The sequence below is a fragment of the Chelonoidis abingdonii genome, chromosome 11 (genome assembly GCF_003597395.2).
Source record: "Chelonoidis abingdonii isolate Lonesome George chromosome 11, CheloAbing_2.0, whole genome shotgun sequence".
Taxonomy (NCBI): Eukaryota; Metazoa; Chordata; order Testudines; family Testudinidae; genus Chelonoidis; species Chelonoidis abingdonii.
The window spans coordinates 15,244,591-15,259,309 of record NC_133779.1 but is presented as its reverse complement, the minus strand read 5'-3'; the positions used below and the strand labels follow the sequence as shown (position 1 = coordinate 15,259,309).

The 14,719-nt window shown below is 59.5% G+C and overlaps 1 protein-coding gene and 1 long non-coding RNA gene across 2 annotated transcripts in view; both read left to right on the top strand.

Moving 5' to 3' along the window:
• Positions 1-14,719, top strand: part of LOC116832313 (alpha-1B-glycoprotein-like) — a 180,073-nt gene that overhangs the window by 15,282 nt on the left and 150,072 nt on the right. The window contains exon 4 of the mRNA XM_075070736.1: positions 6,540-6,830. Coding sequence (XP_074926837.1) covers positions 6,540-6,830 — 291 coding nt within the window. The remainder of the gene's footprint in view (positions 1-6,539; positions 6,831-14,719) is intronic.
• LOC142047509 (uncharacterized) lies at positions 9,772-11,450 on the top strand. Its single transcript, XR_012656778.1, has 4 exons — positions 9,772-9,873; positions 10,416-10,443; positions 10,796-10,845; positions 11,365-11,450. It is a non-coding gene; the product is annotated as an uncharacterized LOC142047509 (long non-coding RNA).

Here is a 14,719-nt window from a genome sequence, read left to right as displayed (position 1 = left end):
CAGTTTCTCCTCTCTTGGTTTTCACACCTCAGCTGCTAGAACAGGGCCTCGTCCTCCCTGATTGAACTAACCTCATTATATCTAGCTTGCTTGCATATATATACCTGCCCCTGGAAATTTGCACTACATGCATCTGACGAAGTGGGTATTCACCCACAAAAGCTCATGCTCCAAAACGTCTGTTAGTCTATAAGGTGCTACAGGATTCTTTGCTATTTTGAACCTGGTTTATTTAATTCACATGCTGAGAAAAGCCCCTTAGAACCAGGCGTTACAGTGTAAACCCCTCATCACCGTTCAGCTATGGCGCAAGAGGCAGCAAACCCAGGCATCCGCCATTGTGCCCGCTCCTCTCTCGGTGCCACGGCTTGTGTGGCAGGTTGGCAGGCTGAGTGGGAAGGCTGCAGAGTCAAACCCTCCAGCACCAGGAAATGCCACAGTTAAGTTTTCCTTAACTCTGCCCCCTTTAATTACATGATCACATATTAATTTTACTTACATGCGTCACCAGCCAGCTTTGAACTCAGAATGCAACAAAGCAGGTGGGGTGCGTGTGTGTCTGTTTGTGAATTTGCATTGAAATACAGTAGAACCCGAGAGCTACAGACATCTGGGGATCGGAGGTTGTTCGTAACTCTGAAATATTTGCTACGCTGAACAGAACATTATTGCTGGTTGTTCAAAAGTTTATGTCTGAACATTGATTTCATACAACTGAACATGGACTTTGTACAGCTTTGAGACTGTACTATGCCGAAGAAAAATGCTGCTTTTAACCAGCTTAACCGAAATGTAACAAGCAAAGAAACTGTTTCCTTCCCTTGTCAAATCTTTCTTTGTAAACTCCCCCTTCATGTTTTTAGCAGTTTATGTTTAGCACAGAACTGCTCTGTATTTTCTTGTGTTTTAAATTATCTCTGCTGCCGTCTGATCGCTCACTTCCAGTTCCAAGTGAGGGATGTGGTTGGTTGGTCAGTTTGTAACTCTGAGCTTCTACTGTAGTGGTCAGTGGAAGATTGAAGACAAGACCCTGTGGTCTCCTGACTCCCAGCCCGATGCACCTTCCCCAGTGCTGCAGGGTGCACTGAGGGTGACCTCTCCCCACAGAGACATAGACAAGCTGGGAGCTGCATGATGCTTGGCCAGGCTGATGGGCCCAGGGTTTCCTGGGTTTTGAAGGGACCTCTGCTTGCTTTGACCGCACTAGATTTCGCCTGCAGATTAGAGACAAGGTGTGATGGACGCAGGAAGAGACGAGACATCGTCAACGTCCTGTAGCTGGAGCCACCAGCTGAGTTCCTTATTTGTGGCTCAGGGGAGCTGGGCACTGAGGCATTTGTGGCAGTGCTGAGGGGCCCCTTGCTGCCCCCATCATGGCATCTGCTTTCACTGTCCTTTTCCTTGGTGAGTATTGGAGACAGCCAGGGTGTGTGCCCATGGTGGGGATCTGAGACCAGGGCATGTGTCCATGGGTGGGAGGGCAGGTCTGAGACCAGGGCGTGTGCCCATGGGGCAGGAGTGGATCTGAGACCAGGGTGTATGATCCAGTTTGCTCTTGGATCTAGTCCCTAACAAGCTGTCTCCTCTCCAGGCTGCTGGCTGGCTGGGCACTGCGGGGCGTGGGGAGGTGAGTATCAGTCTGTCAGGAAGACAGTAACATCAAGGACTGGGGAGGGGATGCATGCAGGGCCAGCTCTAGGTACCAGTGCTCCAAGCATGTGTTCGGGGTGGCACTTTCCAAGGGGCGGCATGCCGGCTCCTTTTCTTTCTGCTTGGGGCACAAAATGCCAGGAGCCGGCCCTGAGCGGAGGTGAGCTGAGGTGGTGGGGGGTGCAGGGAGGACCGCAGGAAGTAACCCGGGGGGGCAGAGGAACCGTTCCCCACCAGCTCACCTCTGCTCCACTGCCGCCTGCTCCCCCAAGCACTCCGCCGCTCCACTTCTCCCCCCTCCCTCCCAGGCTTGCCGCACGATTCAGCTGTTTTGTGGCAAGCCTGGGAGGGAGGGGGGAGAAATGGAGCAGCGGTGGCCCGCTCAAGGGAGCAGGCAGAGTGGAGATGAGCTGTGGTGGTGGGGGTCGTGGGGAAGGCCGCAGGAAGTAACCCTGAGGGGGGGAAGAGGCTTGCCTGGGAGGGAACAGTAGGAGGGGAAATGCGGCGAGCCTGGGGGAGGAGGTGGGGCTGGGGATTTCGGGAAGGGGTTGGAATGGGGCGAGGAAGGGGCAAACTTGGGGTGGGGTTGGGGGACATGGGAAAAATTTTTTGCTTGGGGCAACAAACTTGGAGCCAGCCCTGGATGCATGGGGTGGGGAAGAGAGGAACTGAACCCTGGACCTTCTCCAGAACTCAACCCAAACTCCCCCTGGGAGCTCAGACCTGGCCCTGTTCTTCTCTGCCTACCCCCTATGGAGTAACTAGGAGCAGAATCTGGCTCCGGGGGTCTGACAAAGCAGATGGGAACCATCCCCTGGTTCAATGTCCTGCCCAGCACAGGCTGTGAGGATCAGGGTTGGGGGCGGCACGTGGATTTATTTCAGCTCATACAAATGCTAACAGTACCCGTCCATGGGCTCTAGATCCCCTCAGGGTAATCAAAATGTTCCCAGTCAGTGCAGCCATAAGGGAGAACCCATCAGATCCATTCTCGCCCCGATACAAACCCCAAACAGCTCCCTCCCCTGCACTCGCAGTCCCCCATTCCCTGGCCTGGGGAAAAGTGGGGTTTGTGCGACTCCCACTGCTTACAGACTCTATTTCCAAACCCAGGGTGGGGGCAGAGCTGCAGGGGGCCCAGTGGTCAGGCTCCCTGGCTGGCTTGTGGTAGGGCGGGGAGACAGGTGATCTCTCATGTAGCTGGGTCCTGAGCTACATCTGGGTGAACCCCCTGCCCCCGAGCCCCATGGTCAGGCAGTGCCAACCCTGGTAGGGGACAGACTCCTAGAGAGGCCAAATGACAGATGGACTGAATTGGGGTGGAGGGGGAGCGGGTCGGGGGGCTGTCTCCCTGTTTAACTCCTGTCTCTTGTTGAAAGCAGGGCGTGAATTTCCCAACCCACCATCTGGGTGAGCCCCAGCAGTGGTGGCGCTTGGGGAAACATCACAATCCGCTGTAGGGTTTGTACGGACTTGGAGTTCTTCCTGTATAAGCTGGAGACCCGAACCTGCAGTGTGGACGGTTGCCTGCAGGGAAAGTGGCTGAATTCCATTCCCAGGTGGCAGGCAAGATGGAGGGAGCTACACCTGCGAATATCACTCCATAACGAGTCAGAATCGTGGTCGTGTTCTCAGCGACCCCGTCGAAATCATAGTGTAGCCAGTGAGGGAAGTCCTGGCTCAGCTTCCCAGCTTCCAGCGCCACACCTAGCCAGATCCTCAGGGGGCTCTGCATCGATGGGACGCTCAGAGCTAGCTCTGCCCTGGGGCCAGCAAGAGGGACGCCTGGCCGGGAGCAGGGACAGAGTCTGGGGTTCCTAGCCAAGGGGAGAAGTAGCTGCCTGGAGAATTGGAGGCAGAGAGCGGGGATCTCCAGGGAGAGTTGAGTAGGTGGGGGACAGGCTTCCGTGGAGGGTGGGCTGCTTGCGGGGGGCGGGAACCAGGGCTGTGGCGGTGCACTTCCCGCCTCTGAGTGCAGGTCCGACCGTGCTGCTTCCTGAGCGGGGCGTAGCAGTGACGGAAGAGGCTTTGGGGCAAGGGTGGAGTCGGGGGCAGGCTGGGGCCAGGGGAAGATGCAGGGCAGGGCTGGAGCAAACACGCAGCTGCATATTCGTGTATGGATAGGACGGCCCTGCAGTTATGGGGGATGACGGTAGCTGAAGATTAAACCTCAGTGTATAGTAGAGACTTGCACAGTCCCCTACGGTCGGTGGTGGTGCTGTGGCAACAGACGAGAGTCCTGCCCCGATCCTCCCTGCTCTCCCCACTAGACCCCACTCCCTGCCCAGAGCCGGGGAGAGAACCAGGAGTCCTGGCTCCCAGCCCTCCCACAGAGAAAGCCAGGAGTGAATGGACCCTGGAGCTGGCTGGCCTGTCACGTGCTGGGGAGCAGAGCTCTGGGCCCCGGGGCTGGGATTGCTCCGTGTCTCATGCTGTAGCCCAGGGCTGAGGGGAAACTCTGCCCTGTGAAAGGCATCCAGGAGCCCTTCAGGCCGCCGGGTCTGACCCACCACTGAGGCCGCAGGGTGAGATGGGCCCCAGGATGAGTGATGGGTGCCTGTGTCTCATGGCCTGTCTGCTTCCCACTGCGAGCCCAGCTACCCCAAACCAGCATCTCCCTGCTGAGACCAGCTGTGGGGGTCTCCTGCGGGGCAACATTATCTTCCGGTGTCAGGGCCAGCGCCTGGAAAACGGTTCGTGCTGAATAAAGAGCGACGCCATTTCCCAACCTGTGGATTCGATGGGTTTGGGGCTGAGTTTCTCATCAGCAACGTGCGTCGTGGGAGGACGGCGGGAACTACAGCTGCTCCTATCAGAGCCAATTGGAGCCGTTCGCTCTGTCGACCCCAGCGACCCGTGGAGCTGGTGGTAAGAGGTGAGGGGCCTGGCTCAGTCTGTCCGTTCCCAGCCCCTCCCCAGCCAGACCCTCATGGGCGTCAGTGCCAATTGGACACTCAGAGCCAGGCTCTGCCCTGAGCCCTGACCGGGCTGTCTGGCGGGACGGGGATGGAGTCACTGGGGGGTTCCCCAGCCAGGGGGAGCAGCAGCCCCTGGAAATTCAGGGCAGGGAGCTACTTTAAGCTGCCCTTGTGTGTTAGGAACCGTGAGTTGCTAATTAATCCCATGACCCCTCCCCTCTGTTCTCCAGACCCCACCCAGTGTCACGGAGTCCTGGCGATGCTCTGGAACTGCTCCCCACAAAGCCAGGCAGGACTTTGGGAGCCTCCTTTCCCTTGGAGCCAGACGTGTTTAGGGCAAGAAGCTCACACGTCTCACTCCTGGGTCTCTCCTTGGAGCATTCAGCATCCTCTGCCCCTCCATGCGCGTTCCACCAGTGAGCCACCCAGGTGGGGTCCTGGGGGAAGCCACAGGGTCCTGCACCCCATTTTGCAGTCAGAAGTGGCTCTCAGCCAGCCAGTAAAACAGAGGTTTATTCAATACAGGAACAGCGGGCTAAAACAGAGCTTGTAGATACAGCGAACCGGACCCCTCGGCGGGTCCATTCTGGGGGCAGTGAGCCAGACCCCCACGTCTGCTCAGCCAGCTCCAGAACTAACAACCCCCTCCAGCCCCTCCTCTCTGCTCAGCTCCTTTCCCGGGCCAGGAGGTCACCTGATCCCTTCGTCTCCAACACCTTCAATTGGCACCTTTGCAGAGGAGGGGCCCAGGCCATCAGTTGCCGGGAGACAGAGTGTCAGGCATTTAGGTGCACTGGCCCTTTGCTCTACCAGATACTTAAGAACTGCCTAGGGGACACTTAGGCACCAACACAGTATTCAGAGAAAACATTAAGAACATTCCTAGTTCATCACACCCAGGCAGTGCCCCGGCTGGGGCTGAATGAGGCAGGGGCTGCAGGAGAAGCTGTGGCTTGGTGGACACGGTGCTGGGCTGGGACTCAGGAGATCTGGCCCAGCTCCTGGCGCAGCCACACACTCTGCGTGATGGGAGCACACCACTGTTTCCAAAAGTGTCCTTCCTTGTGGGGGGGCCTCAATCTTGGGGGCTCTCAGGCCAAGTGCCCACAAACCGAGATGCCCACAGTTAGTCGAAACCTCTGCCAATGCTCGCCTCAATAGCGCTGCATAAACACAGAGTGAAGAGACAGTCCCTGCCCCTGGGAGCACACTAAGGAAAGTGAATCTGTCTGTGCCTCAGTTTCCCCCCCTGTAGTATGGGGGAAAAAGACCTTTCCCTGTCTCCCAGGGAGCTGAATCCCTTCCTGTGTGGGGCTCCAGCCCTGCAGTGTCAGGTGCCAGAGACCAGCCTGTGAGTCACTCTGTGCTCTGGGGAGTGGACGCAGTGAATGAGACACGGGCCAGACACGGCATATAAGGACCCAAGAATTAGGCAGCCTCAGCTCTGTGTCTGTGGGGGCTGGGAGCCCAGCTTGCAGGGCCGGGATTCTGGGTCAGGGGAACTCTGGGAGAGAATCTCTGCCCGGGGGCCCCTGGATCTGCCCATGGCTGGGACCGGTCAGGGAATCATAGAAGATGAGGGCTGGACGAGACCTCAGAAGCTTCTAGTCCAACCCCCTGCTCAAAGCAGGCCCAACCTCAACTCAATCATCCCAGCTAGGGCGTTGTCAAGCCTGGCCTGAAAAACCTCCACCTCCCTAGGGAACCCATTCCAGTGCTTCACCACCCTCCTAGGGAAATAGTGTTTCCTAATATCCAGCCTAGACCTCCCCCACTGCAACTTGAGACCATTGCTCCTTGTTCTGTCATCTGCCACCACTGAGAACGGCCGAGCTCCATCCTCTCTGGACCCTCCCTGCAGGTAGTTGAAGGCTGCTATCAAATCCCCCCGCACTCTTCTCTTCTGCAGCTGGAGGCCAGGGCTGGGTGGGTGCCTGGGTCTGGCTCTCACAGCCTGTCTCCTGTGCGCAGATCCCAGCTTACCCAGACCCTCCATCTCCCTGAGCCCCACTGGGGTCACCGCCCCAGGGGCAGATGTCACCATCTGGTGTCAGGGGCAGCGCCGGGACGTGAGGTTCTTCCTGCACAAGGCTGGAGACCTGAACCCGCAGCGACACATGGACCCTGCTGGGGCTGGGGCCGAGTTCCACATCCCCACCGTGGGCCAGCAGCACGGAGGGAACTACAGCTGCAGCTACCGGCCCCAGTCAGAGCCCTTTGTCTCCTCGCAGCCCAGTGACACCGTGGAGCTGGTGGTAGCAGGTGAGGGGCCCGGCTCGGTGTCCCGACTCCCAGCCGCAACCTCAGAAGTTTGGCATCTGACCGGATGCTCAGAGCCAAGGTCTGCCCAGAGCCCTAGGACTGGCCTGGACAGGGAGGGGGGACAGTGTCATAGGGGGGTTCCCCAACTGGGGGGAGCAGGAGCTCCTGGGGTTTCAGGGCTGAGGGAGGAGAGATCCCTGCCCCCAGCGGGGGAGCTGCAGAGCAGGGGCCTTTCCCAGAGGATGCTCTCCCGGCTGCCCCTGCACTGGGGACGCACAGAGGAGTCAGGGCCCAGGGGCTGCTGAGCCGGCCCTGCCCCCAGCCACAACCCCCGCTCCCCGGACTGACAGTGAAGATCAATGCTGAGTAACGGGCTGAGGTGGATTAAGGTTTCCTGGGGCCCTGGGCCAGACAAGGGGGATCCCTCCCTCTCTTCCACCTGCGTCCCTCTCCTGTTCCGCCTCCTTGGCCTGTGGCTCCGCCCATGGCCCCGCCTCTTTCTGACCCTTCCCGGGGCCCCGCCCCTATTCCACCCACAGCTCCACCCCATTCTATTCCCCCACTGCAGCCCCGCAACCCATTCGTTACTTTCTGCTCCACCCCACTGTAAGCCCCAGACCGAAGAAGTTCTGTCCCCGCAGCCCTGAGGCCACAGCAGGTAGCGAGAATCCTCCCGTCCCGGAGGTCCCAGTGCTAAGGCTTCCCCTGCCTCCCCCTCATCCACGCATTGCTTCTGCGGGAACCAGGGTCTGGGTGCTGGGTCTTCTCGGCTGCCCCCCACTGGGCCAGCCCCTGAGCCCAGAGGTTGATCCACAAGTGGTCAGGGAGGGTGGGGGTGATCTCTGAGTCAGTGTTTCAACCTCTCCCTCTGCCCCAACATATGCTGGTTCTATTCCCACGGGGGAACCGACTCGGCCCAGCCTGGAGTGGTGCCGGCTCCCACCCAGCCACCCAGACAGAACAGGGCCAGGTACCAGGGGGAATCTATTGAGTGACAGATTATGGGGCAGCTTCTCTCCAGTGGTTGGCCAGGGGGAGGCAGGGCCGGCTTTAGGCGGATTCTGGGGAATCGGGCCCCGCGCCTTAGGCACCTTTTTAATTTTTTTTTTTTAACCTACCCCATCCTGGCTGTGGTCTGCTCCATGTCCGCTCCTTTGAGAGACAGCCCAGCGGGAGCTCCAGCCGGTGAGAGCGGGTGGCGGGGCTTTTGCCGCACTCCGCCAGAAAGAGCCGGTAAAAGATCGCAGAAAAGAAGAAAGGCGACACAGCATCATCTGGCCGAAAGAGAGATGACAAAAAAAAAAAGGCTAAAAAGGCCGGCGGCTGGGCTTTCGAGCGCGGCAAAGCCCCTGCTCTCCTGTCTTGGAGCTCTGGCCAGAAATGCGGCAAGCCCCCGTGACCCCGGCTGGAGCTCTTGGGCCCTTTAAATAGCCCCCCGAGCCTGGGCATGAGGGCTCGGAGGGAGGGGGCTATGTAAAAGGGCCTGAGTAGCTCCAGCGCCTCTGCCCCCTGCGTCTTCAAATAGCCGCCGAGCCCGCCCGCCATGCATTTCCCCATGCTCCGCGCTATTTAAAAGGTCCCCGGAGTAGAAGGCAGGTTTGATTGCTACTTAAAGGCTGGAGGTCCAGCTTGCCTATGCTGACCCATCACCTGCCCACTACCGAGGTCTGGCCCCCCCCTGCCTGCAGCCAGCTCTGCACCCCGTGCCCACAGCCAGCCCTGCCAAACCCCTGTCCTTTCTCCAGCCAACCCCTGCCACACACCCCTGCAGCCCTGCCCAAAGCCAGGCAGCCCCCCACACACTGCTGCCCGCACCAGCCCTGCACACTCTGCCCAGCCCTCACCCCCTGCCCTGTCTCCAGTCGACCCCTGCTGCACCCCACTGCCTGAAGCCAGCCAGTCCCGCATCCTCTGTCTCCAGCCCTGCAAACCCCTGCTGCACTCCCCTGCGGCCCTGCCTGAAGCCAGCCCGCCCCACACCCCTTCTCTCCAACCAGCCCCACATCCCTTGCCCTGCCTGCAGCCAGACCCTACCTCCAGTCAGCCCCTGCCCTGCCTCCAACCAGCCCCATGTCCACTGCTGCCCTGCAGTTCCCAGGGCAGTAACCCTGCACACCGGCTTCAATGAGGGGGCAGGGAGCAGCTGGGACCAACACAGGTGCACACCCCCAGGGAGTGGCAGGGACCCACACATGTGAAACGGCAGTCATTAATAGCCAATCAACAGCATATATGATGCAATGTATATAATTTTATTATTCATATAGTTATGGAAAGTAAATAATACATGAAAGACATGAGAGGCTTTTTTTTCCACTTTTTTTTTAAGTCATCCCTACCAGGGCCCCACCGAAAATGTTCGAATTGGGCCCTGCACTTCCTAAAGCCAGCCCTGGGGGGAGGGATGGAGGCTATTCTCAGGGGCAATGACTCCTCTCCACCAACAGATCTGGGAGGAGAGAGAAGCCTCCTGCTCTGACATGAACCTGCAGGAGCTCCCTGCAAAGCAGCCAAGAGCAGCCAGCATGGGAGGCGGGATACCGGGCTAGATGGGCCCGTTGGCCTGAGCCAGTGTGGCCATGAGGCAGAGGTTGAAATGCCTTAGAAATGACGGCCAGGCTGGATCAGACAGCGCTCCCTAGCGCTGTGCTGGGGCAATGGGGCCAGCCTTGACCAATGGGGAGAGCGCCCCCTACGGAGCCCCCCTCCCCTGCAGCCCAGTAGCCCCTAGTGCTACAAATCCCCCAAATCTTGCTGGCTCTGACCCTACTAGATGCCCTGGGGCCCCCAACATCCTCCCCAAGGAATTTTTTGCTGCCTGCGCCCTGTGGTGTCCCAGCCCCTTGGGCGCTGCCTGGGGTGGGAGGGGCTGGAGTGGGAAACAGACCAGCCGCCCCCGGCACTCACGGCTGCTGCTGTTTCCCAGGTGGATCGGCACCACCAGGTCTGACCATCCCCATCATCGCTGGGGCAAGTGCAGCAGCCGCTGTCCTCCTCCTCCTCCTCCTCGTGGCCTTCGTCTGCTACAGAAAAACCCGAGCCAGTAAGTGCCCTGTCCAGCGAGGGAAGGGTTAAACCTGTCACTAAGCAGGGCTGGATGGGGTCATGGCTGGGGTGGGGGACGGTGCTGGGGAAGCCAAAGAGGGGGGGCTCAGCAGGGGGTTCTGCTGCCTGGTTAATCCCTGTACACAGGTACCTGTCCCACCCCAGAGGTGGCTGCGTCTCAGTGCTGGGCTAAGGGTCCCTGTATAAATAGCCACCAGCACCGTGCTTCTCAGTTACCAGGGGTGCCAGGGGAGCCAACCTGTGGATCAGGTTCGTTATAACGAGTCACTAAGGAGGGAGGATTGGGGACAGGAAAAGCCCCCCGAGTTAATCTGCCCCTCCACACTGGTGTATGCTGTGGTATTGTGCTGCACCCTGCAGGAGCAGCCCGCCCCAGCAGGGATCCAGGCTCAGCACCAGCAGCAGAAGGGACTCCCCCAAACCCTCCCATCCCTGCTGCCTGTGTGGGGTGAGTGGCCGGGCGTTGGGACCGGGAGATTGATCGGCTCATGGGGGATTCTGGTTTGTGTCCCTCTGCAGGAAAAGGAGTCGCACCGAAACGGAGCAGGTAGGAACCTGGATCCTCCTCCTCCTGATCGACCTGCCTGGGTCACAGGGCTCCTGGGCTCTGTCCCTGCTCGGGGAGGGGAGGGGTGTGTGACCAGAAGTGGTTAGAACAGGGAGGGGTGTGTGTGTGTGTGTGTGTGTGTGTGAGAGACCAGAAGTCCTGGGTTCTATATCTGCCTATGGGAGTAGAGTGGGGTCTAGTGGTTAGAGAGGAGTGGGATGGGGTCTGGTGGTTGGGACGAGGGGGGTTTAGGGAACTGGGTTTACTGTGAGCAGGGGGCTCTTTGGGTGTGTTGAGGAATCTTCCTGCAGGTGGGGGGATATGACATTTACAAGGGAATTTTCTTTTTTAGAACCAGCCGTACGGGGGCATTAAAGGTGCCAGCTCAGGAAGATCCCATCTGTGAGTAACACACCCAAGGGGGTACCAGAGTGGGGCAGGATCCCTGGGGAAGGGCTGGGCTTGTGGGGGCTCCATCCATATGGGGTGGGGCCTGATTTACAGCTGTTGCCGGGTGGGGCTAAGGCGAGGGCCCCAGAGGTAGTCGGTTTCAGCTGAGAGTGTTGGACTCCCAGGAGCTCCCTGGTGCCACCCTCCCTTCCCGCTCTAGTTCCCCATCCACTCCTGGTTCCCAGCCCCCTGCTGTAACCACTAGACCCCCACTCCCCTCCCAAGCCAGGGTGAGAACACAGGCATTCGGATGCCCAGCCCCCGTCCCGCTGTAACCCCCAGACATCTCTGTGCCTCAGTTTTTCTTTCTGTAAAATGGGGCTAATGACCCTGGCCCATGCTGTAGAGTTGAGGGGGGGTGGCTGTGTCAGGCTCTGACCCCCCTGGTTGGACGGAGGGGTCAGAGCTGGGTGTGGGGTTCTGTTCTGGGTCGGCCGGGTGTGCAGCTCAGCAGGTGTCTCTGTTCTGCAGATGCCTCCATTGATGAAGGAAAAGAGCTGCAGACCCTGGTAAGTGTCCCCTGTTCTCCCATGGGGCCTGACCCTCAACTCTGACCCACATGGGCCCCAGCAACCCCCTCACACTTCTCCCCCCCGCCTTTCCTGGCACTCTCAATGGTTTGGGGTGGGAGTCCAGCTGCTGGGAGGGCGGTGGGTTTATGGGATTGTGTGTGTGTGTGTGAGTACCCTGTGCTCTGTGTGTGTTGGGGCGTTGGTGGATTCACACACCTCCCCCCCAGTGACTCTCTCCCCTCCCAGTCCCAGGAGTCCGACCCCAGCACTGACGGACTCACCTACGCAGAGCTGGACGGCCGGGCGCTGCAGGCCAAGTGGGGGGGCCTGGCCCCTGCCCCCAAGCTTGCCCAGCCCAGTGTGTACGCTGCGATCAATGTGAGCCGTGGGCCCCCGCAGTGAGAACCCCCGCAGCCATGGGGCACCGGCCCCCAGGAGGTGACAGACTCACCCCCCTGCAGCGCCAGCCCCAGAGAACTCTGCTTCTAGGGAAGATTTAGGGGGGACGCTGCCCTCCCCCCATGCCAGCCCCATCCCATTGAGCTGCTGTCCCCCTGCCCTGTCCAGACCCAGATGTCGGGGGCTCAGCACCGGGAGAGGGAGGGGATGTGCCAAGTGGCTGTTTATATTATTTTGCTTCCTGTTAATCTCCAGATTTGTATTAAACACAGAACCACAAACCAGCCCAACCTGGGCACCCCACAGCCCCCCTGTGCCCATACCTGGGGGTGCATCGGCTGGTAATACCAGGACCCTTCGCCCGGCGCTGCGTTGCAGCCCCTCTGGGGAGGGGCATCAGTTGGGCAGGACCCCGGGGTTCACAGTCTGACCCTAGGTGAAGCTGCAGAAGGTTCTGGTGCCCGTGACCAATTGGCACCGGCTGTTTACAGCCCCTCCATGCGGTCGTCCCTTCCCCGCTGTGCGGGCTGATCCATTGCCGTGAGGCGGCGTGCAGGGAGCAAAGGGGAAGTGATCCCTGGGCGGTGCCCATATGAGAGATTGGGGAGGGCATCACCCTGTGACCCCAATGTTCCCCTCCTCGGGACCTTGGGCTGGTGAAAGTGGGCACAGGGAGAGCCCCACAGCTAATCCCTCCCCTCCCCTCCCCATAAGGGTCCTGGGCCCTGCTCCCAAGCCCTGCCTTGGGGGCAATGTGGGAATCACCACTTGATGGGAGCAGTGTGGGGGCTAGGACACAGAGCAGGGCAGTTCTGAATCGCCCCTGCAGGTGGTGCGGGGGCTGTTTTCCACTGAACAAGGCTTTGTTGCAGTTCAGCAGTGTGCAGAGGAAGAGTCCCCTCAGCTCCACCATCCTGGCTCCTGCACGAGATGCTCCCCCTCCTGAGGTCCTGGCCCCTGCCGCCTCCGGACCCACTGATTGGCCTTACCCACATCTGCCTGCTCCTGAGAGCTCAGACATCAGCCTTCTCCCCATTGCCTCAGTTTCCCTTAACTCCTGCTTAAAGAGCCCCTTGAGCCTGCTAGTCCCCGCCTGTGACACTCTGTACCTCGGGGGGGGACACCCAGCACCTCCATGTTCATCCTTATAATATGATTGTGTGGGATCCAATGCAAAGTTTGTCATGTCGGGTTTCGTCGGAAGGCTCCTGATACACTGAGCATGGTTGTTATCGTGATGTTATAGGTTGTAATTTCACATATATAGTTATGTGATTGAAAATGTGTCTTCATGGTGTGTGCCCATGGGGGGAGGATTTGAGACCAGGGCATGTGCCTGGGGGTGGGGGAATCTGAGACCAGGGCATTCACCCATGGGGGGGCAGGTGTCACAGACTCACAGGACTCATGCTTTCTCTGAGCTCCCCCTTCACTACAATAGGGGGAGGGCTAGCTCAGTGGTTTGAGCACTGGCCGCCTAAACCCAGGGTTATGAGTTCAATCCTTGAGGGGGGCCATTTGGGGCAGAAATCTGGCTGGGGATTGGTTCTCCCTTTGAGCAGGCGTGCGGGGAGCAAAGGGGAAGTGATCCCTGGGCAGTGCCCCTATGAGAGATTGGGGAGGGCATCACCATGTGACCCCAATGTCCCCTTCCTCAGGCTGGTGAATGTGGGCACAGGGAGAGCCCCACAGCTAATCCCTCCCCTGGGACTTCCCCATAAGGGTCCCATTGGACTCAATGACCTCCTGAGGTCCCTTCCAACCCTCCAGTTCTATGACAGCCCTTCTCAGGGGTCACTCACAATCTCTCTCAGGGGTTAGGCCCCTCCACCTCCTGGAACCGGGGCTGGCTTTAGGCCAATTACCCAGAATCAGGCCCAGCATCTTTTCAATTTTTTTTACTCACCCCAGCAGCAGTCATGCTCCGGGGTCTTCGGTGGCCCCACTCCCCTGGCCAGAGCACCAGCTGGAGCATGGCAAGCCCTGTGGCCCTGCTTTCCCAGCTGGAGCTCTGGCCAGAGCATGGCAAGCCCCTCAGCCCCCCTCCCCAGGCCTGCAATCGGAAGTGCTGCCGAAAGACTGGGAGTGGGGCCTCCGCACTTGCTAAAGCCGGCCCTGCCTGGAACCACACCTCTCTGAGCCTCAGCACGCCTGTCTCTTGCCGTGGGCCCCCTCCGGGAGTCCACTCGCTCTGGCCCCCAGGGCCTCCACTCCCAGAGGGAGTAATGCCACCCTGATCTCTAGCCCAGAGCGACTCTCAGCCAGCGTAAAACAGGAGGGTTTATTGAGTGTCTGAACCCAGCACAGGAAACTCTCAGGGCCCCCTGGTCTGGCCTCCCCCAGCACAGCACATCTAGGTCTCTCCCTGATCCAGGAGATGTCTGGTTGCTCCTTCCCCACATCCAGCAGCTCCTCCTTTCAGTAGTCCCTACCCAGCAGTGGGTCTGGCTCCTAGGCAGGGCGGCCACAGGGTGCCACATGTCCCCCCCGAGCACCAGCTCCACAGTCCCCGGCCAATGGGAGCTGGAGTGGTGGCGTCTGTGCCTGAGAGCCTAGATCCAGACCTGCTGGCTGCTTCCAGGGTGCAGCGTGGTCTGCGGTGCTAGGAAAAGTGGGAAGCCTGCCTCTGCGTGCCAGCTGCGCTGCTGACCAGGAGCTGCTGGTGGTAAACCCGTCTTGGGACTAGTCCCCCTGGCCGGGAACTCAGGGGGCCGGGCAGGATGGTCCCATGGGCCAGATGTGGCCCACAGATCGTAGTTTGCCCAGCTCTGGCCTAAGAGCTACAGACACCATCTGACCTGTCCCCTCCCCTGTTTGCAGACAGAGCTGATCAGGCTCCATTGAGCGACCTGCGTTTTGTTCAGTGACGGCTAGAGCTGGAATGGGTGAGAATCAGGTGTAAGCGCTCAGATAGG